This window comes from Oreochromis niloticus, linkage group LG11 (assembly GCF_001858045.2).
Source record: "Oreochromis niloticus isolate F11D_XX linkage group LG11, O_niloticus_UMD_NMBU, whole genome shotgun sequence".
NCBI lineage: Eukaryota > Metazoa > Chordata > Actinopteri > Cichliformes > Cichlidae > Oreochromis > Oreochromis niloticus.
Genome location: NC_031976.2, coordinates 32,479,281 through 32,504,736, shown reverse-complemented (window position 1 = coordinate 32,504,736; position 25,456 = coordinate 32,479,281). Strand labels below are relative to the sequence as shown.

Sequence of the window (25,456 nt, the reverse complement as noted above, 5' to 3'; positions counted from 1 at the left end):
CAAGAAACAAGATTTGATTCTTGAAGGGTTTTGTTCCATTCAACTAAAATAAATTCTAAGGATTTAGCCTTACTTATTGTTTTACACTTGTTTTTTGGCCATCCAAATATGCGCATTGCATCCTATATCATGATATACAATTAGTTGCTAACTAAGGAAGATAGCCAACCAGAGCTATCCTTAGCTGATAATAAGACTCACTGCTGGGTAAAATATTTAACATTTTCTGTTCACCCGGCTATTAGCATATGTTATGCTGTCATACTTAGGATACTAATAAGTGTAATTGTGTATAGTCCTTATTTTAAGTTTTTTGTTTGTGGTCGTATGATCATTAACCGCATGACATGAATTTGTCGACCATTTGTGACATACGGTTACTAAGAATATACATTCTTTGCCATGTTAAAGAAAACCACCTTGTGATTTCTTTGGGTCCAAGTTGCACGGAACACACTCACCAAATACTTGCAAGGCAGTAGTGAAACTGTAAAAACTGTGACACAAAGTGGAAACAGAGACCATTTACCTTCAAAGTAAAAGCTGTGGCTTTTGAAACATGTTGACCACAGTGCTAAGGTACAACCTTTACTTTGAAGGCAAATGGTCTCCATTTATAGTTAGCTTTGCACTTTTTCAAGCTTTACTACCATTTTCCTCGTAGTTAGCAAGTGTTTGCAGACAAGCCTGCATCTTCCATGCAAACTGTGGGCAACCCCAATAATTTGCTGGCGGACAGTTTTGCCTAGTGACAGCAAACAACCACCAGGAACCACATGACAACCAGCCAGGGAATGCACATTTTCCCTCTGTACCTGTGGTTGTGTCACGTCTGACATGGCAGATAACTCTTGAGCTGTATCCAGCTCAAGAGTATAAATCCGATCATCTGATGATCGGATCTATAGAGGTTTTTGCATGATGTTATGTGCATACAGTCATATACAGGCAGATTGAAGTTGGGCAATTTTTGCCTTTATTCAAGAGTTTAAAGGTAAACTTTAAAGCCTTTAAGAAAATTTTACTTACTTGCTTTTGTTTTCGTTACAGCAGCCAAGCTCCAGAGGTCAGGGGAAAGTTGGTTGTGGTAGGTGAGGTGGCAAGAACATATCTGAAGGTGAGTGTGCTGTGACTTGTTTATCAGTTACATATATGGTCTGTTACATCCAGGACGATACTGTCCCCAGGTTAAAATTTAAGACAGTGGGAACGGGGACTATTTCATATTTGTAAATACTTTCTAAAGAATAATGCATGGAAATAAAGTGGCAGGGAAAATGGAAAACAAAAATCATGCTCATGCTGCGGGTTTGCGGGAGCAAAAAAAATGCAGTGGTGCCTCTTAAACAAATTAGCATGCACAATCACAACGCGCTGAAAGATGAGATCAAGACATGAAATTATTTTCAACTGGATGTTGTAACAGAATCCGATCCTTTGCGGGTTGGAGCCCCTACCCTGCCCCCAGGCAAAGGTGATTTTAGTTTGCTCCCACATCACCGGCTTTCTACACACTCTGCAATTTTTAATTTGTTTCGGCTTCACTTTGTGGAACACACATTCATCACCTTGGATTCGTAAGTGTGGATGGCTGCATAAATGGGGGAAAAAAGTTGTACATAAGAAATTCCATTTACCACTGGTTAAATTTTTATTCAATTTGCAACAGACCCTGAAAAGGGGGTTTCAGGTTTGTTTGCAAAACATCATCTCCAGGCAGAAAAGTGTCAGCTTAAGAACCATCAGTGTTTATTACTGCATGAGCTGAATAGTCTGGGTATAGAATCGTTGTTAAGGTAAAACAATACTGATATTTATTTACAAATCATTTATATTAGCTAGGCAAATTTCATTTCCTGGCACTTGATTTGACCAATAACTCCATTACATTGTAATTTACAGTTTTTACAGTAGAAACCGATTGAGGAGCAGACTGTATGTTTAACAGTGCAAATCAAAGCCACAGCCTGCTTTTCTCAAGGCAAACATGGAATGTTTAAATGAATATGATTTCCAAATTTGTTTGTACTGTTCAGAAGAATTCTACAACCAATGAGTCTCACATTTCCAGATTCATAATGTTTTTTTCCTTTTTGGCATTTATTAAGGACTTTCTAAACCAATGGCACCGTCTCCTTTTATGTGCTCAGTTCATCAAATTTACATTTTGCCTGCATGACAACTCCGTCTCTACTATACATCATTCCTCTGTATATTTGTACATGTTTTTTAGCATCGTTGTATGACGATGGTGAATCAGCAAACAGCAGTCCTTCTAAGGACGGTCCTGAGGCGGAGGCTCCGGGGGCACAGGGTTGCACCTGTGTGCATCATAAGTGGGCATGCTCAGAGCTCTGGTCGCTGTCATGACTGTCTTCATTGGCTAAGGAGTCCGTCGAATGGTGGAGCGCCGCAATGCCAGAGAACTCTGACGGCAGCAGCGTCCCCTTTTTCACATTCACCAGTTCTTTCTCTCGAGCTGCTGCCCCCTGCTGGCCACCCTTCACTCTTTTCCATTTCATCCTCCTGTTCTGGAACCACACCTTCACCTGCAGAGGGACAGAAAATATCATTATCGTTGCACTTGAAGAGAGATTAAGCTCAACATAAATCACCAAGAAGTAATTAGGAAGCCTTAATGCTCTCACCAGCAACTTTCTCTTAAAGTTTGGCAGCTATTTCTACACCAGCAATTATGTATGGATGTTCGGTTACATCTGGCACTTGGCGTCTACCTGTTTTTCCCTGACTCGACAGGCCCGACTGTATTTACGTCTCTCAGACTGATGATTAAGCTGTTGCTTAAAACAGTTTACACGTCAAATAGAAGCAGTGGCTCCGTTAGTGTCGACACACGCGCTCGAAGGGAAGGGGAGGATGAGATGGGAAGCCGAGCTTGCCCCTGTCACGTAGGGTGGAAGTGGTTTATTTTTGGGGAGTGTCATTCCCAGGGGGGTGAGCAGTCACATGGTCAGGAAGTTAGTTGACAGCACAAGCGTTTGTCTTAAATGTTAAGGGTGTACAATGGACTGAGCACCACCTCGGATTCTTCACAGGCTTTGAGGGCTTTGCTAAAAGCAGGGTTAGAAGGAAGCCGAGCAGCATTTATTTAGTAATATTCTAGTAATATTCTCAAGACATCAGAAAAATTTACTATTCAGACTCACCTGCAGTGTACCTGAACTGCTTAACATGACACTAAAAGTGACACTCAGTTTATACAAAATACCAAAGACCCTGAACTCAGGATTGGCTAGGTCAATCTACAGGTGTGAAACAAGCATAAAGGGAGAACTTATAGGGCACTCGGTTTTCTGGAAATGGCCTCTCTGGAAACACTCTGGTGCACTAATGTAATACAAGTACAAAAGAAGACAAGAACCACTGGTTCATGCAATTTAACTTTTCAAGTCAAATCTAGTTAAAATCATATTGATTAAAACCCTGCAAAGTTTGGTTAGGTTTATCACATTTTTGTTTACAACATTTAATGACTGCAATTAGGTGTGTAGCTACAATCTACTCTCTTATCTACTCTCAATCTACAATAAACTCTCTGTTAAACCCAGTCATGCAAGGGATTAGGCGTTGGAGCTTTACAGCTGCCATCTTTGAAAATATTTCTGTTTTTGCAAGACATAAAACATCCATCAGATTTCCCTAAACAGCACACACAGCATAAATCAAGAACTGATTGCATTGCCAATATTTACCTCACTATCTCTTGCTGTATACTTCCCAGACCAAACTGAGGTCACACACAACATATGTTGCATGAGCTGACAAAATTTCACACAAATTTCCTGCTCTGTAAAGCCACGTAAAGATTCATTGTGATAGTCTTGGAGAAGACTGAAAAAAAGTTGGGCCTTTTCCTGAGTTTTTGCACCTTTGAAATGTGATGGAAAAGCAGAGCATGACTTATACACATTGAGGTACATTTCACATTCATGTTACAATTTTCATTTGCTTTCAGCCTGAGAAGCAGATTACTCTCAAACTCTTCAGTCACCACATTTAGTGGGATTCGAAGATTTCAGTACGTTTTCATATAAACTTAATATACACTGTAGCTGTCTGCTTTGTTAGGTACACCAGCTATACTGCTTGTTAACACAAATGTTCATCAGCCAATCACATTGCAACAACTCAATGCATTTAGACTTGTGGGCGTGGTCAAGCAGATCTGTTGGTTAAATCCAACATCAGAATAGGGAAGAAAGGTGATTTAAGTGACTCAGGATGTGGCATGGTTATTGTTGCCAGATGGGTTGGTCTGAGTATTTCAGAAACTTCTGATCCCCTGGAATTTTTCCACACTACCATCTCTAGGGTTTACAGAGAATGGTCAGAAAAAGAGGAACTATCCAAAGAGCAGCAGTTCTCTTGGCAAAAATTCCTTTGTCGATGCCAGAGGTCAGAAGAGAATGGCCAGATAGTTTTGTGCTGATAGAAGAAAAAGAAGAAGAGCCTCTCTGAATGCACTACAAGTCACCAAAGAACGGGAAACAAAATTGGAGAACAGGATTGGAAAAACACTGGCTGTTCTGATGAGTCTCGATTTCTGCTGCAACATTTGGATGGTAGGGTCAGAATTTGTCGTAAACAACATAAAAGCCTGGCTCCATCCTCCCTTGTATCAACAGTTCAGGCTGGGGGTAGTGTTGTAATGGTGTGAGGGAAAACTTTCTTGGCACACTTGGAGTTCCGTCATACCAAGTGAGCATCGACTAAACACCACAACTTGCCCGAGTATTGCTGCTGACCACGTCCATCCCTTTATGACCCCAGCGTACCCATCTTCGTGCCCCTAACATGCCATGTCACAGATCATCTCAAACTGGTTTCTTGAACATATCAGTGAGTTCACTGTACTCAAATGGCCTCCATAGTCACCAGAACTCAGTCCAAGAGAGCACTTTTTGGATGTAAAGGAATGGGAGATTCCCATCATGCATGTGGAGCAGAAAAATCTGCATCCACCATGTAATGCTCTCATGTCAATATAGACCACAATATGTGCTTATTAAAGTGGTTGGTGAGTATAAACAAATCTCTATTCAATTTTGTTAAATGTACTTTTTTACAACTGTAGTTTTGCATATTCATAAAACTTTTAGTCTTTTATTTAAAGAAAAAGTACTTTTACACATTATTTGCATAACATGTTAAGAAACAAAGATATCAGTGTGTTTTTTCTGCCCCACACACCACACAGTTACAAAATCGCACAGTTAAACAGCATCACTGACCGTCTCATCCCATTAACAGCTAAACCTTTACACTGTCCTTAGAAGCACAAACCCTGGAAACCACATCAGATATCCACAAGAATCAAAGTCTAAACACATGACTGGAAAAAAAAGATAACAACACTACAGTACTAAATTAAACATTAACAGTCCCATGATCCTTTGCACTCGTGGAAATATTCCATTCTCAGAAAAGTCAAGTAGAAATTTTTAAACAACGTGTTCTATTATGCAAGTATGAATACAGCCCAGTAAAAACTAGGTTAAATTTAGTAAAACATAATGTTAATGAAATGAGGACATTTACAGTGCACAGTAATAGACCCTTGGTGCTACACTGGCCTATTTGCAGTCTTGACCTGTCGCCCACTTAAAACATTCGGTGGCTTATAATGCAAACAAAAAAAATTTGAGGCTCAACTGCTAAAGTCCTATGTCAAGCAAGAATGGGAAAACCTTTTCCCAAACACTTGCCGATTGTTGTTAAATGAAGGGATGATGCAATACAGGGAAACGTGCCCCAGTTCCAGTTTCTAACTGTGTTTTTGGTATCAAATTAAAATGAAATTATATGTAAAAAAAAAATATATATATATATATGATTCTCAAATAGATTGACACACCCATTTATTGTCTTTTGTAATCTCTGCATTTAAATATATATCTTTTAAATTATTTGCATTTAATTATATATTTATTTACATTCTAAATGGGGGGACAGGGTCGTAAATCAAGACGTTCCTCCCTAACAAATCATCTCTTTTGATATTTAGGTTTTCATGCTTAGCAATGCACTTTAATTTGTATCCCTCTGTTTAATCTATTATACATTATAGTGCAACTTTTTCACTTTCTCGTAGCAGACATATTTATATGTGAAAGCAGTAAGAGTGGTACTAAAATCATTAATGTGTTCCACTAAGCTCTGGAATTTAACCAACATGCATGCTAAAAATGCATGCAATCTAGCAAGTCACTTCCTCTCTCCCACTACCACTGCAAATACCAATTGGTCTCTGAGCACGGGCCGATTGCTGTAAAATGCAGGCACATGAAATAAATAACAGGAGACAAATGGTTGAGGGAAGGAAAAAGTGTAATGTCTGTTGTTCTGTGACACCCGTTTGGAAGCTTTAACTCACACTTAGTTGATGCCATGCCAGCAATATTTTGCGGTTTAATATATATATATGTGTATATAAAATTTGTGGGTCTAATGTGGTGATTTGCTTCTAAGAGCATCTCATAAAACGTCTGTTTTTTACATTCAAACTACGCCTTATCACACCGCAAAATTTTGCTGGCATGGGGTCAACTAAGTGTGAGTTACAGCTTCCAAACGGGTGTCACAGAACAACAGACACTACACTTTTTCCTTCCCTCAACCATTTGTCTCCTGTTATTTATTTCATGTGCCTGCATTTTACAGCAATCGGCCCACGCTCAGAGACCAATTTGTATTTGCAGGGGTAGTGGGAGAAAGGAAGTGACTTGCTAGACAGCACTTCCTTAAACCCGTCTCCCTGTCTTGACTGTGGATGGGCTGAAAGAATAGTCAGGAACATCTGGAATATGATAGTCCCTTCATACAGCCACATCTGGAGCACAATAGCCCTCACACCGAAGTTACAAAAACACAGTAGCAAGCTGAAAAGCCTCCTCGTCGTCCCGAGGCCGCCTTTGTTTTCACAACATGGCATTAATGTGCTAATGGGGGGGGTTGGGGGTCAATAATGTCTAAACCCAGGGGAAAACAAGCAGTGGTGGGTAGGAACATACTTGTCTTTCAGTGAGGTCGAGGTTGACAGCAATCTCGTAACGCCTTAGTCTGGTTAGGTAGTTGTGGTGGGCGAACTCTGCCTCCAGCTCTCGGATTTGCTCCTTGGTGAATGCCGTCCTCTCCTTCCTGGGCTTGCTGCTCACGTCTGACTTGTAATTCCCATCCTGGGACTCTGAAACCAAACACCACACAGGTTTGTGTTGCACTCAGAGCAGATTTATATGCAACAAAAATAAAAATAAGGCAAATGTTACGTGGCAGGTGCAAATCAGCAGGGGGAGAAAAGGGGCAAAGTAAGAGAAACAGTGAGAGCTGTCAGTCACACTTTATTGTTCAGACATTGTTTATGAATACTTTAAGTGGCTGGAAGGACTCATGGGCGGCAACACATGTGTGTCTGCACGACGGCAGCTGTGCTATTACAATAGGCTGGCTCTTTTACTGTCAACATGGATGTAATTTGGCTTGAAGAAGTCTGCTGCTCCAGCTTTAATTTTTATATCAGGAAAGGAAAAAGTGTCTGAAGTGGTGCTATTTGCATTTATTTTGATCCTACTATTTTTCAACTGTGTGTCTTTTGATTGGCATTAAGTTTGCAGTTTTCAGAAAGTCAGCAAATATACTGCAGTCATAAGATCAGATGTGGATATGTAAAATCCGGGAAGCTGCAAATGAACGTCTTTAAAAATGCATATACCAGTAATACAAATATGGGCAAAGTGGGAACTTGGAACAAATTATGCACTTCCTTAAAAAAAAAAAAATTCCTAGCTTGTGACATCTCCACTTTAATTCATCATGCCAGAAAAATACTTTTTGTTTTGGTATTTCCACAAACTTTCCGAAGAAAACACATACGGCTCATTTGCCCTCCAAAACTTTCCTATTGTGAGCAGTCTTTGTGGTTTCTCTGTTGGACACGCTTCAGTTGCACATTGCACTTGAAGGCAGCAGCGATTGCATGCTAATTCATCTGCGGTCCTGTTCTGTCGTGTGTGTTAATCCAGCAGGTCTGCGTCAAGCCAAACTGTAAATAGTCGTGCAGCTCAGAGCCAGACTCACAAACGGTGCAAAGTGTGAAGCCACGTAAGAGAGGAAACTTCAACTTTAACTCAGATTTGTCCCATCGGGGACCCCTGCTGGTTCTGTTTTTCTGTCATAAAGAGGATCTTCCTTCTAATTAAGTGTATATTTTCTCAAGCAAAATAACTCCCTTGAGTCTGAAGAGAAGATGAGAGGTAAACTGAAACTGCCCTACAAAAGTTATATTTGTATGGTAGTCACACAGTTTTAGAGCCAAGGACAAACAAAACATATATAAGACTGCAAGAATTCCCTCACGGGTTTTATGAAATGAAACCGATCATTGCTTGACCCGCAACTTGTGTCCAGCTCCCCCTTGACCTTGCCTTTCCCTCTCTGTAATTTCAGTCCCTTCGCTCCAGTGTGTGTCTTATTGAAGCAGGCCTTTCAGATGTGTTCATCCACTCTCTCTGGTAAACACAGACATTGTGTAAAGAGAAATAAAAGTATAACAGAGCCAGCTGCTCCAGACCAATAGGCCTGGAGCTGAAACAAGCGGCGGGCTTTTATGACCCAGCCACTACACCACAGCAATTAGGTTCTCCCTGTAACTTTCATCTCTCCACAAAAAAGCAGGAATAATATGAGAAAAATACATGCGCCCAGACAGGGCACATCGTTGAGGGTTCCCAAATGAACTTAACGCATTACAGGAGTGACGCTTTTAAAAAATAATGTAAGATTGGATGGATAAAATGATGGTCGGGTTATTTTTCTTATGCTGGAAACATAAGCACTGGTTGTTTCCCTTTACTGAAAAATTGATTTTTTATTTTTAATTTTTTTTATGCACAAAAATGAATTCAAACACATCAACAATGCCACAATGTTTTTTTTAAACTGCTTTAAAAGAAATTTCGAATGCCAGCAAAACGCCTTCGGCACTTCACTCGTCTGTTTTACAACTCTGCCTCAACAAAATAAGACTTGAAGCACCTTTTATTGTTCCCCACAGAAAATCTAGTAACTTTTAAAGAACGACCACTCCCTTGACAGTACTGTGCAAATGTGACCGAGAAACTCAGCAAAGGCCCTCTGCCGTCACTGCAGCTGAAAGTCTGCAGCAGGTTCCCCAGAAACCAGACACACGGACTCATCTCATTAGCCGACCCTGCGTCCTTCCTTAAGGAAACATTCACAGTTGGGTATTAAAGACAGAAAGCCGAGAAGCTTCATATTTGAACAAAAAGGGGGTAAACTCTAGCATGGAAACGAGCTCTCGGGTTTTGTTATTATTTCTGTATCTAAATTCAGGTTTCGCTCAAGTTTCTCGTCCAGATGGTGAAACCTAATCAGAGCTCTATCTCATGCAACAGGCAGTGCTCTGATATTTAGACAGCTGACTGAGTCAGCAGCCTAGTTAGCCCCAATAATCAGCGTGATTGGTGTTAGCGTTGGGAGAATGCGCTGCACATGTAATGAGTATGCAGTGACTATTGTTGCAGAGGAAGTGGGATCTGGAGGCAAGGGCTCAGTTTTCCAGTGATTTGACAAAAGAGGAAAGGGAGTAGGAGGTAGAGTGATGAATTAATGGGTTAAATGTACTATTTCAACATTTTGCATGTGGACAACTGGACATTTAGTGCAAAGGAAAATAAAATGTTGAAATCTGTCATTTTATGTTGTAAAATGGCAAATATTTCAGTTCACTTATGGAGTTTCTAATAATCACCACGGAATTTGGATTGAAAGCTAAATTAGTGCCAGTGGTGTTTTTGTTTTGTGTTATTATTTAAAGTCAGTCTAAAGTTAATCCTGTTATATTTCCCTAACTTTTGGTATATAAACTTGTTGTCAGCTACAGCAACACCCAACCAGTCAGAGGGGGAAGAAACACACTCTCCAAGTATCCTGTGGAGATGTGGGAATATCACCGGTCAACTGCAGATGATGCACTGCGAGTACAGAGACCTTATCCAAAGGGTGCAGGATTAGCAATGACAGGCTGAAATCCTCAAATGGACACAAACTGGCAAGCAGACTTTCTATGAGAAACTCTCACTGATATCACTTTGCTAGTGAGATTTCTTGCGACTCGACCCCGGCCATTTATCATCGTGTGACTGATTATTGTGGTGCCTGCAGGTTGCAAAGGTTTTGCAGGTCATCAGCTGCTTTATTATCAATTTAAATATAGTATTAAAAAGGTGTTTATTTATTAATGATTTGTGAGAAGTGTGCTTTTTATAATTATCTGTGGTTTTGAATTTTTAAATACATTTGTATGAATGAGGCCCGATTCAAGAGCAATTAAATGATTATACATGCATAATTTATGGGTGATTTTTGGGAGAATCACAAATGTAAAATTTAACAAGAAGGTGTGTTAAAGCTCACTGCCCTCGGGAGCTTTACTGTCCTGAACAACTGCCTGTAGATAAAAATAAAGGAAACTTGTAATGGTCTTTTAAATTTTGTAGGAATTAAGTGGCGTGTTTTTTTTGTGATAATAAGATCATTTAAAATAAATGAAAAAAGGTCAAATATTAATATGATTAGCTACATACATTTTGTAACAGTAGTAAGTTCCCTATCTAAACTTGGCCTTTGTTAAACATGACACTACAAATACTTCCCAGTCTTTCATTTTACTTCAGTAAACCTGAGATTTCTTTTAACTGCAGTTTTTAGTAAATGAAAACAATTTGCGTCCGCCCGGTTGTTTAGTGTGCCATGAGGCACCGGTGTAGTCTTTTACAATCCATGACATTAATTCTTTACTGCCCTCTTTATTCTCAGCTCTCTAAAAAGTGTTGCAACAAACCAGATGTGATTTTTAAACAAAACATGCCAGTAGTCAGATGTGCCTGCACACTTATGATGTGGCCTTTGCTCCACGCTTCAGTCCGCCTGTCGCCTCCCGCCTTGCTGCGTGTCAGCCGGCACCTACAAACCGCTTTCCAGACGTTTTTTTGTTTTTGTATCAGAGCTGCAGAATTCCCAACAGTTGTGCTGTTGAATGATTTAGAGTGATGTGTACAGATGTTTCTGTTATTCTTGAGCTCTGTGTGGAATTTCTTAAATGCTGATATTTATGTTAAAATGTTTATCCAAGTAAAATAATGAACAAAGACATTTTAGAAATGCCTCCAAAGTATTTTACATGAAGTCTCGGGTTGTGCAATGTGTCAGCTTTAAAAAACACACGAATGAAATCTCTGCCTTCAGAACTGCTTCACTTATCGCTTCGGAAAATCCCAGCTTCTCTTACCTGAACTGTCACTTTTCCTCTTGCCGTTTCTCTTCTCGGCCTCAGCAGGTGACAAAGTCTGTCTGCCAAAGTCTGCAGGCACACAAGAGGCCCCTGTAGGGGTGCTGCCACTGCCTAGACTGGGGGTGCTGGCGCACATACTGGGCCCACCGGGGTGGCCCAGGTCTGAAGGCGTGGGCCCATTGTCGTGAGATGAGTGGGAGTGTGGGTGGCAAAGGCTGTGGCGAGTACTGCTGCCAGGTGACGGCATCTGCGGGATATGCCAAGATGTATGGTGCTGAGGTGGGTGGTGATGCTGCTGGGAGGGCAGGTGGCCGCGGTGAGGGTGGTGGTGGTGCTGCCCAGGAAACAGGCTGTCGTCACCCGGGTAGCTGGAGATGATACAGGGCGAGGGTGAGGAGGTAGAGGAGGAGGACGACGAAGAGGCCAGGTCAGGGTAGGAGACATGGTCCGAGCGTCCGTGAAGCGCCAGAGGAGACTGGGTGAAGGCGGGATGCAGGGCCTGCGCCGGGGCGTGGGGGCTCCGCAGGCAGCCGAACAGTGTGTGATCCATTGTGTGCAAACACACACACGGCCCTCCGGGAAAGGTGAGAAGGGCAAGCGTAAGAGGCAATGTTACTAAATCAACCAAAATCAGAAAGATCACAAGCGCATATCCAAGATGCTTCCCTTTCTTCCTTGACTATCCCAAAACTTTTCTCTTCAGTTAGGAAAAAATGGTCAGAGCAGCAAGTAAAATGTGTTTTGAAATGGGTGTCCTGTGGTAATCCAGAGCATGCGGCCAGTTGCCAGGCTGTACAGGATAAACAGTTAGCCCAGGACAAGCTGCAGCTGAGCCTCTCAGATGTCAGGAGGAACACGGGACTGGAGCTCGAGGCTGGGAGCAGAAGGAGGTTCCTAGGAACTGCAGAACGAGGGGAGCCAGCGCAGGGGATGTTATAAATAGGGTGTAACGTGAGAGGGAGGCTGGGTCATAGACTGCATACGCGCTACTGACCACATACATATGATCACCCTCCAAAAAGCACAGCATAATAAATCTGTACTATTAAAATGGCTGAGCCTCAGGAAAGAAGGCAATTTATTTTGGACTTGGATCTGACCTCGGGTGGCCATCTTTTTTTCCTACAAGAAAACAGCCTTAATGGTTCATGGGTGGGGCTGGGGGAGGGAGAGGGAGGTCGTATGAGGGGAAGGGAGAGAGTGTGAAGAGAGAGCGAAGGAGAGGTGTCAGAGGTTAACTCAGCGTGTCACCCCATCTTTGTCAAAAGTTGGTGGTAGCGGGCAAGGATGCTTGTAGCGTCCATTAAAGGTCACTTTAAGCCATCACTATCACGATCATGTGATGTTAAGAGAGCTATTTTGTCACTGCAACGCAGACTTGCAACTTATTGGAAACAAATATTTTGGAACCAAACTTTTCATAAGTGAAAGGAAGGCTAACGTTTTGCCCATGCTAGACTTAGAATGACCACGGTTCCTTTTTAATGTAGTGTAACCAATCATTTTGTGAATGTGACTTTTTTTGGAAATGGTGTTTATCTCATTTTGAAATGAAACACATCATTAAACCGATATGGATACATTTCGACTTTTGATACGAGGTCGTGAAGGTCACAAATCTGCTTCCTGAAATAACAAACTTTATTCCACTATTTTTTATCACCAATAATTGCTGTGGCAAATGTGGAAATGCTATTTTATACAATTGTAGATGCCAACACATTGTTTTTATATAAACTATGCCTGTAACAATTTCTATTTATATATATATATATAAATTAAATATTAGTATGTGGAGCGTATTCGTGTGTAGAGAAGGAAATGAACAGAAGGAAAGTTGTTCATAAATTTTTTGCTCCTAACATTAGTGTCTCTCTTTAAATTTGTTTGGCTATAAAAGAAAAGTCATTCTTTGTGAGAAGTAGGGGGAAAATAGCAGCTGGGAAACAGCTGTGAATGTGTCACTGGTTTCTCTTATTTTCTCTAATTATTCATATCCAGAGCTCAACTAAAGCTCAAATAAAATCAAATAAAATTCATTTATTTTTCTCCTGTCAACCTCATTTAAGACAGAAAGTCTTGGAAGAAAAAGATGAGACATAATAATGATTTGTAGCTGTATGGTATTGACCTAATGGGGGAATTATAAAAATCTGGTTCTATACAATTACATTTTCTTAGTCACGTAATTTAAAATGTAACACTTTGTGTGATATTGATGGTTCATATAATAGAATTAAATTGTAACTTAAGTGTTTTACATTTTCGGTGAAATACAGATGAATGATCGTCTGATAGATATCTCCTTTCCTTCCTATTTCTGTTTTCTAAAATTCAAAAGCACACTTGCACACTGCCCGCAGTATGAAATAAAAGAATACACAGGATAAATTAAATCAATATAATCTATAAAACAAAATTAAAAGTCAAAGCTGCTTCAGAGCTTTCATGGCTCGGCCAGGTTTTAGAGGGAGACGGTCACGATGACTCCACACTCTAGGGATCCAGTCAGGCTGTGCCATGGGGCTCTGTGAGCCGCCTGAGAAAGGAAATTAATTCCTCTTTGAGGGAAAATTACTTTAACAGATAGCATGGCGGAGGCAGGCTGTAACTTTGCCGCTGTCGCTCCCCCCCAGTCCCTCCAAAGCCTCTGAAGGCAGCAGAGGCAGCGCAGCAGAGGAAAGGCACCTTAGGTGAGTGAGTGTCAAACTCTTCTACTGTTTATCTTACAAATTAAGGCTATTAGCAGGTTAGCCCAGGCTATATATTTGCTCAGGGCCTTGAGCAGGTATTACTACACACGTGTTTCCAATCCTATTGCTGGTCTCGCTACACCGATGGCCTGTGGCGTGGGTGTTTTCAGTCGGTCCGAGTCTTTGGCCCTTGTGAGCTTTATGAGGCAAAATGTTCTTGTGTGTGAATAAGTGAGAGAGTGTTGGTGTGTAAAATAGGGATACATTCATAGTTAAAGCCGACATCTTTTATTGTTAAAAAAATGAAGGATCAAAGAGTCTTATTGCCCTCATAAAAGCAATTAAATATTTTACACATTTTATATATTTAATTAGCTTCTCTTTTTTATAAATTAAATGTAATCCCTGACACTGGTTACATTTTGTGCCTTTAAGAGCGCCTAACCCTAAAAGTAAACGTCATTAGTTTGTATTCAGTGAAGATATTTAGTGTCACATGATGGTGTAAATGCATTTTCAAATGTGTTCGAACTCTGAAATTTTAAAAAACCCAACAACTCTTATTTGGAAATAAGAATGATGATATTCTGAATACTGGCACAAACCGTGGTGCTGTAAATCCACCGCTACCTGTGTTGGCCTCCAAAAGCACACATTTGTCTGACTTTTTATGTGATGACATGTGACATGACGTTTTAAGGCGAGTGTGTGTGTAAAGCATAAAAAGTTCAAAAGAAGAGGCTACCAAGAGGCTGTGTTTGCGATGATCTTAAAGCGGGGCTCGGGGCAGCATGTTTTCTCTGCAGTACACAGAAACTGAAGGTAAAAGACCTGCTGCTCAACCTGTGGCTGTCAGTCAGTCCCACAGGCAGGACACATTACAGCAACCACAGCTCAGTGCCACCGTCACCAAAACAAACATGCAGCTACCACTTTACTCCTTTTCTTATACTAATTTAAAGAGTGTGTGATGGTGTTTAAAGTTAACATCGTCATTTGCTGCTAAATTACCAAACTTTGTCTAATTGCTGAAATTTTACCAGCCAGCAACAGTGAAAGTTCTGGCTTTTGCTGAAATGTAAAACAGTGAAAAAGTATATCTGCCTTTCTTTAACATGTTATTAAAATTTCTAAGGGTTCTTTCTTTTTTTTCTTTTCTTTTTTTTCTTGTAGGCAAAACACAAAAGAGAGCAAAAATTAGAAGAAAAGAATAGAAGGAAGCTGTGTAGTTGGATTTAAAAGCCCCTGAGAGCTTGGAAGGAAAAAATCTTACCTGGAAACGCAATAGGCCAATACAGAGGTACTACACAGATAAGCACACAAGCAATGATATGATCAAAAGCAAACAGAGCAAACAAAAATCCAACAGAGGCATAAAAGAAATAATGTGTTGAAAGTGTGTTGTATGCATTAAAGAAATGAAAAAATGAGAGAAGGGTAACGGTATGTTTTCATATTTCCTTTATTTAGCATGTAAATGAGCCTTATATGGCACCTGGCAGTGAACAAAGATGTTAATATATTTGTTAATATGTAACAAATATGTTATTATGGGGCTCACGTTCAAACACAAATTAGAAAAACACAGATGTAATAATGTAAAATATCTTTTTTAGGAGAAGTTATAATTGCTGCCTTTATGTCCACATGCAGCAACTTTAGAGTGTGTTACAAAACACTATATATTTATATACTGCATTTAAAAAGAAATCTGCTGGCACACCAGCTTACCAGACTTTATGATAAAACTAAATCCTTTCAGTTATTCTTGCTGCCACTTGCTGCACTCACATTCCCAAATTTAACGGGCCCGGATGTGTAATATGCTTCACTACAGAAAAGCTTTGATGCCGGCTCTCTCGGCTTCAGAGTCTAATATGAGCATTTAAAAAGGCCCAGTGTGTGTGTAATCAGTATTAAACTTTTTCCTCTTGTTTTAGTCTCCGGCTAATATGGAAACATTTCAGAGTGTATAACACTCAGTGAGCCTCTAAAGCGTGCAGCGAAGTACGGACGTGATAACCGAAGTGTCTTTGTAAATAAGTAGAAACCTGCAGAAGGTAGAACACTGATTTCTCCTTACCCAAGATGGAGTGAGTACAGTGATTTTTATTTAAAAATAAATTTTATTATTATCCCTTTTAATAAAAATTGCAAGCAAACGTGTTGGAAGACAAGCAATTTTCACGATTGTCATCAATAGAAAATCCCTTTCAAATTAGTAGCAGCAAGTAGTTTTTCCTCATTTTTGTCAGGCTCCGTAACTTGAACATATTTTTAGGACTCAGATTCTTAATAAGGAGGCAATACTTAAATGTGCTACAGCTTCGTTGACAAATACCATATCACACTGAGCTGATTTTGTGAGTAATAACAGAACAGGGACAGTGGCTGTGTCGGGATGAATGTATGCGGGTGGTGTGGAAACTGTCGTCGCTGCTCATTTCCTTTCAAGCTTCAGCCGCAGATTTACAGCAGTTGTCAGGAATATTGTCCGTATGCAGGATCGCGGGATGTCAGTGATATATGATGAAGAGAGACAGTAAAAGTTGTCTCCGTTTACAGCTCAACTGCATAAAGAGAACGGCAGCCCTCTCAGGGAGTGACAGTAAGACAGCATAAAGAAAAAATTGTGACGGCTTTAAAATCATTTTGTCATTTTCAATCGGACTAACTCTGGCTTGAGATGGGAAAAATACATTTGTGTTTTTACTCACATGAGATTCGACGCATTTCTGTTTACATGATAGGGAAAGAATGTATTGTTTAAACTCTGAGAAGGAAGGTTTTTCTGCTTAAAATGCACTTGTTAAACAGAAACCTTTAATTTTTTTAATTTAATAGATACTCTTTTTTTTCAAAGTATTTTTTTTAAATATTGCTGCTGCTGGGAACACTCGCACACTCCAGTTTTTCCTGTTACTTTTGTTTTGCTTGAAAGAATTATTTGGCTCCTTTGACAAAAATGTACAAAATTAATCTGATAGATTCAAAGCATAAGCTAAAAACAGACTCATTTTCTCCCCCCAAAAGGTGTTATTTCAAACATAACACAGCGCTGATGATAATGCCTCTGCAAAAATGTGTCTCTAGAGTCTGTTATGCTCCTCTAATGGTGTCATCTAACTCACTTGCTGCTCTTAGGTGGCCATTTTCTGTGTCTGTAATGGCCGTGGACAGCCGGGGTGAGATCATCATCTATAATGGGGGGGTTGGTTGGAAATGCCTGGTGTGATGGTTCCCCTTTGCCTCCAGCTTGAAGGAATTGGAGCCTGAGTAGACGTGTGTGATGCTGTGCAGGGCCCCCGCACCCAGTCAGACCACACCTCAAACAGCCTGGGGTCGCCACACTAAAACCTCCATTTAGATCTGGACCCAGTACAACCGCCAAAACCAAAAGCGGCACCGGCTTCAGCCAGCCGCAGTGCTAAGCTCGTTTCCTCCCAGACTAAATTTGTAAACGCCCTCCTTCATTTCGCCCCCTTCACACTCCTCACCATCTCCAAACGAGTGGGAATGGTTGCCAGGCGGGGAACAGCTCCAGACTTCTCAATTTGTGAACCGGCCCATTAGTGATTTTTTATTTGTTCGATTTGATCGCCTGCCCACCTACCGCCCAACCAAAACCACCCTGCGCACTACACTTCCTGCTCCACACTATAGCACATAATGCTGCAGGCCTGGTCCAGTCGCTGTGGAAGAGCTCTGGTCGTATTGCATCACTCCAGCATCCCTCTGATGGTCCAGCTTCAACATGCTGTTTCAATAAGGCAAATCATTCAGAAGAGTGAAGTCAACCTTTTATGATTTAACGGCTTCCTTCTCCCTTTGGGTTCTTGGGGGTTTCTGGACGATTCCCAGAGAATTTGTTCCGTCGACTTACCATACGGGGGACCGACTTGTTTTCTGACTAATGCAAGTCAACGTGTTAGGGCTGGTAAATCTCATTAACACCTAATCCAGTGCCATCGGTCTGATTTCTGCTCAGCATCATTATTATTTTCATAGTGGATCAATGATAGTTTCATTTACAACGATGTCTCTTAGCAGCTACATTCATACAGGACTGATTTGCAACAGCTTTGGAAAAAAACTATTACATAATGCGGAAATGTTGTTCAATGAGTTGCAAAAATGTTGGTGTTGAACTTGTTTATGGGTGGTGGATTTCATTTGCTTTCTTTCAAAATACCCTCCAGTAAAATATCCTTCACTACTCAGCTTTTGTGCTTTTGTGCTCAGGCACTGGCACCTCTTGGAGATGATTAGAAGAAGGATAGTCTGGTTTAACAGGGAAAAAGGTCCACAGCAACTTCAGCCAAAAAGATGATCTTTTCCTAACTTTAGTCTAATCTTTATTACCAAATCAAAAATGGATGGGTATATATGCATTGGTAATGTTACTGATTCCAGCGTTTGTCTATATTTTACTGGCTTCAATTTTTTTTGTTATTGTTGGGTTTTTTTAGAATGGGAAAAAAAATCAAGAATTTCATCCCACATAGTAATATCTGAAAACTGTTGAGTCATCCAATGAATCAATTCCCAGATTAGTTATGCTTGTACTTTAACCTGGTGCTCTAAAAGCAGGCTTAGATCACATTTTGTAGCTAATGATAATAAAGTACGGTCAAAAGACCTTTTTACATGCCAATATACTGCATACAGTTTTTTTTTTTAAAGTAACATTGCATTTGAATTTGAACCAACATTTTTTGCTGCAGTGATCATATTTACATGTTCATCTCAAACAAAATGACTTTTTTTACTTCCAGTTGTATAAGGTCAACATCGATTTTCATTTTGTCTGTATTTCAGCTGTTAAAGCGTTTTCTTTGTTCTGTCCCGAGTAAACCTCTTGTGTAGGGGGTGTGGGTGTGGCTGTGATTGGCTGATGTCTCACCCTCCTGTTAGCTTTGTTGCACCTGTTAAGGTGGGACAAATAACACCAATATCATCCTCATTAATACACTTTCTTCACATTATTTTTCTTTCTTCACATTTCAGTCTGACCAGATGTCTAATCAATCAAAATAACTGAAAACAGCTGTTTGAGTTTGAAGAGGAATTAGCTGCATTTTATTTTATACAGCCTGACGGTGCCCCATGTTCTTGTTTTGGTGGATATTTATCAGTGAAAATAGCGCAACTTTAGGAACAGAGAAATTACAACTAGAAAGTAAAAAAAAGTGAGACTCATTTCATTAATATATTTGTACATTGTGATTAAAATATGTCTCTTTGGATTCGAGAAGAAAATCCTTTCATCTTTAGCATGTATCTTTGTAACATATGTCTGACATATTGTTGCTTGCATGTCTTGTTCTTTTTATCTTTCTTTGTCTTTTTTGTCGAATAATTAGATTTTGGTAAGTTTGTTTGTTGCAAAGGTACTTCGTGATGGATGTCTGTGGGATTAAATGCCATTTTGCCATGTTTTTACAGCCGTACACTCTACTGGTGGTCTGAATAGTAAGAGCTTCGCATGTCTTTGCATTATGATCAAAACAAATTTGTTGGTTTAAGCTTTTGATCATGAGCATCTGCAACACTTTCAAGTGGTTTTAGTCTAGAAATAGAAAAACGCGTCTAGAATAGCAAGATAGACTGCAACCATAGCATCAGTCTTAAAATCCAAACTGAATCACGTTGCTAACATAGTTCAGTCACTTCTTGTGCTGTGATTATCAGCCGTATTATATTCACTTATACGTATGTGTTTTGTAGTTGTATTATCGGTGTGTTTGACTTTATATCCAGTGTGTAGACCACACTGTGTGAGACTGTTTTACAGAGACTGTGCTCAGTTGCCACACTGATCCATCCTTAGCACTACCAAATCGCTCCACACCGTGACCTGAGGACCTATAGGTCCTGCAGTCTTCCTGTCCATAAGGTCACAGGAAGTGCAGCAGGAGAACAGTGACCTCCACTGGTGGGTTATGAGAGTGATCTGTGATTGCATACATATGAGTGTGATTTTCATGTTGAAACATGGGAATAGAAAGATAAATGAATGTGTTTTTTCAACAACAAGACAACCAGCACTGTCTTAGTTTCCTGTGTTTGTGTAAACATGTGTTGATTATACTGAGCTTTTCAATGTGAACCCAGTAGCAGTGAGCACTCACACTCCATGGGTGGCTGGCTTTTTTTCTCCCTTTTTCTCTCTCTCTAGCCTTTCCCCTTTTCTGCACTTTCAGGTGGAGTTTGGGCTGGTTCTACCTTGTGGTGTAACTCAGGGCAGAAAATATTATTTGGTGCAGCTCTGGCCAAAACTAATCTATTTTTCCTCTTTGGAAGAAGAACGTTCCAGTTAAGTGAACAGTCACCTGAGATTTTTCCAGAGTCTCCCTCAGTTGATTTGAATTCAGTAAAATATACCCTTTAAAAACTGAGCACCGTGGTCTAAGCCGTGCTTCAGAGTCCTTTGAAAAACTTACTTGTTTGATTTTGACAGAACAATCTAGCCAAATGGACTCTGCAGCCACAAATGCGACATTAACTAATCAATGCATGTTGCTTGGCCAATATGATCAAGCCCTTTTTGGTAGCACCAATTACCCATGAACGCCTTGGTTAGTTGTGTAGCATGGTTCAGTCATTTCACGCAAACTTACCTCAGGCTCCCATAACAGAACCAACTGCATCACTCTGATCAAGTCCAGAGACTCCAGAGACTTGGGAAACTGGTGAGATTTTTTTATTTCCTAGTTTTAGTCGGTCTCTCTCTTCCTTTCCTGATGACAGACTAAAATATCTTACATGGTGGGTGTCACTCCTGAACCTACCTACGGTGTTTAGTCCATTTTAATCAAACTCTGGTTCATTTGTGCAGATTTGTACGCAGTAATCACACTCGCACTGATTCCTAAGAATTGTTCATTTCTGCCAATGATTCATCAAGAACTACAGTAAGGTTGTTGCTCCCCTCACAAAATTCACATCACCTCAGAAACTTTTTTTTTAAACAATTAAAGTAAACCGCAATACATTGCAGGTTGCAATAAAATAAACTGCTACCTCTTTTAAATAACAGGAAAAAAACATTGTTATGGTGTAATTATTTTACGTGTATTCAACATTGCTATCAATTTTTTCAAAGAATGTCTCTCTGTGCAAAATAGGTTTAGAAACATAAACAACTGTGGGATACTGTTTGTCCGTGATTTGGACAGCCCAGTCCAGCCCCCCACTTTGGGAACCACTGGCCTAATTTAACAGTTCATTGTGGAGGTGGATGCCTCTGACTCTGGTGTGGTTAGGCCCACACGATAAGTTACATTCCTGCACTTTCTTTTCACAACATCTGAATTCTGCTGAGCAAAGCAAAAATATTGGGACCTGCAAGCTGTCAGCTGTGGAGTGGAGGCATTGGTCGAATGGTGAAATCATTCCTATCTGCAATCCGCCAGACAACTAAACTCCAGACAGGCAAGGTGGTCTCCGTTTTTTGGTCACTTCAGGTTTAGCCTTACCTACTCCCGTGGTTCTTGCAGCATTAGGCCTGATGCCCTCTCATGAAAGTTTTGTCCAGATGTTAAACTTTTGGAACCTAAAGCAATCCTACCACCTTTGCGTGCTATTAGCAGTCTGCCATGGGAAATTATCCGTGAAGCAAAATGACCTGGTTATGACCATGACCATGGCCATCCCTCCCTGAGCCTGGGTCTGCCTGGGTTTCTTACTGTTAAAAGGGAGTTTTTCCTTCCCATTGTCACCAAAGTGTTTGCTCTGAGGGGGTCATCTGATTGTTGGGGTCTTCTGTTTTCTCTGTGTTAATTTAGTGTTTTTACCTTAAAATATAAAATGCCTTGAGGCAACTGCTGTTTGTGATTTGGTCTTATAAAAATAAACTTGAACAAATCTTCTAAGTTTGCTCATCTTTTGTTCTAAATAAACTTTCAACCTCCACTAAAACAAGCAGCTTCCTAGTTCAGCATGTTTACCAGTTACATAGACATTAGAGGACTTCAGTTAATTTCTTAGCTGTGGAGAGTCTTTCCTCTAGCCTTAAGAGCTATTCTGAGTTTGACCTCTGGGTTTCATCCTACAAATAATGGTTAGGGCTTGGACGCTGCTTTACAATGTGTTGTTTTCTTAAATCCTTCTGTTTGGAGTTCACAGTTACCCTGGATCAAGTACGCCAAAAATACTATGACCTCCTTTGCCACCAGACCCTTTGAGACCTCCCTGGGCTACTGGAAAATACTCACCTGCAATCCTAAACTGGCATGTTATGTTTTCACTTACCTGAAACTCAACAGCCTACACACCCTCCACTGCTTCCTGTATTTCCTGAAAAAACTCCCTATTCTGCCTGTTCTGGGAAAAAAGAAAAAAAGGGAAAAAAAAAAGCTAAAGTACTCAAATCAAAATCGCTGTTAAAAAAAACCCTCAGTACTACTCTGGCCATAATTAATCCATTTCTCATGTCTGCTGTCTGGAAGAAGACCATTTCTGTTCTGTTAAAAGAGGCTCACCTGAGATTCCCCCTCCCCCTGATCTGAAATACCATAAAATAAACCTTTTTGAAAACCTGTGGTCTGGCTAGTGCTTCAGAGTCCTTTGCAAAAGTTACCTGTATTGGTTGTGACACACATGGATCCAAATAGACATTAAAGAATATCAACTTGAACCACTCTTTTATGTTTATATAGAAAGGGGCTCTAATTTTAAGCTAGGTCTAGATATTTACACTTAACTGATTTCTAATCCAAATTAATAGACAGAAAACGCGGCATCGGCTAGTGAGTTCTGGTATCTTTTGTTGTTCTCTCTAGAGAAGCGTGCAGAGTGCACAATATTTCGATTTCTGGCCCTGAGGAGTTGTGGAAAATATTCGGATCATTTACTTAAGTAAAAACACACCACCACTCATCTCAGATTCAACCTTGATAGCAACAAAATCAAAGTCCCTACAGGCACAATAGCCCCTGTTAGTGTTACAGTTCATTATTTTATCATTTAGACTGTTATTTTTAATGTACAGTTAACTGAATAAGAGATTCTCAACACAATAACACAACAATATATGACCCACAATTGAGATTCTTATTCCCCTAGAATTAAATGGAATTTTATTACTTTTATCAAATTATGATATAATTATATTTACCTACAGATAATTATCAGTAGCTACACTTGAATAATGGGGTAACAATTCAAGATTTTACAGGAAAGAATAAATAATTGTACTGTATTTCATTTTAAGAAGTCATTAACCAGGTGTTTTACAGGAAAGAAGAAACACATTACCCCAAAGTTATTATCAGAGTGCAATCGGATAGTCAAAAATCCTGCATTCCAAAATAATGCATAATTACAGAGAAAGAGTAGGAAGTTAAATCGATCCATAATACAAAAACTACCTTATCTACAATGTGAGGGGGAAATATTGTCGATTTTTACACTGAAACCCATGGAAGTTATGACTTAAATTACTTACATTACAATTTTTTTTGTTTCCTGTAAAACATCTGATGTTTCTCATGCCATAAAGTTATTGACAGTCTCATTTGTGTCTGCAAAATCATAATTGTTACCACCTTATTTGAGTATATCTACCAGTATTAAGTATAGGTATTTGTATGTAAATATATTTAAATATATTAGTCATGGGCCGTATTATAAACTACTACTGAAATGTGCAATTATCCATGAAAATGACTAAGGTGGTTTAGTTACACAATAATAGAACTGTTAAAGCTAGCAATAATAGCTTGCTATTATAGTGCTAGCGTAAGTTAAGCATTCCTGGTGTTGTGACAAAGTGTCCAATAGTTAGGTGGTGTGAATTCTTTCAGCTTCTTATGCTTATGGGGTTTTTTATGTGGCAGTAATTTTTGTGACTAATTCAATATAAGTGATCATTCATAAACATACTTTTTGCAAACTATGCAATATCCAACTGTGTAATCAATAAAGAGTCAAGCACAGACATATATGCACATATTAATTTATATTTTTAAACTGCTTAATCTGTATTTATTTATTAGCAATCTTCTTTTATATTTTCAGTTTTTTTGAATTGCTTTCCATGTTTTTCTTTAAACTGAATGGGCCAGCACATAATTTCATTGTATTTTGGGCATAACGATCATTAAAGATTCTGAATGGAAGTCTAAGGAGCTTGGAAAGAAAAGCGTCTGGACTTATTTAAGTTGCTTTAAAACGTTTCACCTCTCATCCGGGAAGCTTCTTCAGTTCTGATTCTGAATGGAACTGTTGAAATATTCTAGTCTGTATCCTACGTTCATTATTTATATAGATACCTGCCACTGTAGGCAACAGTTTAGATAGACTGAAACATTATAATTTACTACATATTTCAGCATGTGAGAGCTTGTCGTCTCTGTCACAATAATATCAGTGAAATTAAAATGTGATCATAAGCCTGATCTTAAGCCCATATTTTAAAAGTAAACGTTGGCTTATCCCACTATATATTTGATCTATTGGATTAGATCTTTTATAATACAATATTAATGTGAAGGTTGCCAATCACTAAAAGTGCAAATTGTTAGATGATCGTGAAGAGATACAAAATGTTCCTCCTCTGGCATCTCCTCTCCGTGTTCTGACTGAGCTGAAATTCCTCACTCTGCTCAGTTTACATCACAGATTGTTTTCTGCTGAAGGCATGTTTAAAAATTCAACACTGTTTGCTTGACATTTATCTGCCTGCAAATAAATAGCATGTCTCCCCAGCAGCTCTTGAGTCAAGGGTTATTGCTGCTCGGTGTCAGTCTGATTTAGCTCTTGCCCAATAGAAACCCTGTGACCTCTGCATATTTTGCACTCAGAGGGGTCACTGGCTGAGCCTCCCGGGAGCTGTTCTGCTCTCGGTCTCCTCTCACGCTGGGAAGTGGAGTTCCCAAGCATTTCCCCTGACTGTGGTCCAGAACAATCCCAAGTCGTCGCCCAATCAAGAGACTGGAGAAACAGCCTTTTAGCTTTGTGGACATGACGCATGGCCAAGACAATAGGAGGATACAGAGGCATGCTGTAAGGGTGCAAATACCAGCAGGGTTAAATAGGTTGTCATACAGCGTAGCATCGATTTCCTGAATTTTATGTGGTGACACTTTAAGCCAGCCGAGGTCCTCTTCATGTTTTGCCCTATTAAAAATGATGACCCATAAAAGAAACCCTGATAATATATAAAATGTGTTGCCCGTGGATCGTTTCCATGGGGAGTCACGCTATAAACTGACCAGAGCCGAACCTTTCTGTTGCCTGCGTGTCGTGACATCTGTTGAAATCATAGCCCTGTATTCAACAGGACCCTGTCCTCGTCCTGTTTGCAGTTGCTGTGGAAACAGGGTAGTGTGCAGGAGGTAGTGCAGGGTTTGGTCCAAGCTCACTGGGACTGAAGAGGAGGCGGCGGTTTGGACGGGATGGACTGCATTCAGTTCCAGGGCTTTCCAGAACC

The 25,456-nt window shown here is 39.9% G+C and overlaps 1 protein-coding gene across 1 annotated transcript; it reads right to left on the bottom strand.

The window, feature by feature from the left end:
* Positions 1–1,627: 1,627 nt before the first annotated feature.
* meox2a (mesenchyme homeobox 2a) lies at positions 1,628–12,380 on the bottom strand. Its single transcript, XM_003450254.5, has 3 exons — positions 11,327–12,380; positions 7,032–7,204; positions 1,628–2,549 (listed from the first exon to the last, which is right to left on the bottom strand). Exons 1-3 carry the CDS (start codon positions 11,877–11,879, stop codon positions 2,331–2,333), a joined length of 945 nt encoding a protein of 314 aa, XP_003450302.1. The 5' UTR covers positions 11,880–12,380; the 3' UTR covers positions 1,628–2,330.
* Positions 12,381–25,456: the final 13,076 nt, after the last annotated feature.

What these genes read in the sequence shown, in the direction of transcription:
- meox2a (XM_003450254.5), bottom strand. Translation starts at nt 11,879, where the DNA reads ATGGATCACACACTGTTCGGCTGCCTGCGGAGCCCCCACGCCCCGGCG. An exon ending in GAGGAAAAGTGACAGTTCAG is followed by an intron (nt 7,205 to 11,326) that starts GTAAGAGAAGCT and finishes GTTTGGTTTCAG; the next exon opens with AGTCCCAGGATGGGAATTAC. An exon ending in TCGACCTCACTGAAAGACAA is followed by an intron (nt 2,550 to 7,031) that starts GTATGTTCCTAC and finishes GTCCCTCTGCAG; the next exon opens with GTGAAGGTGTGGTTCCAGAA.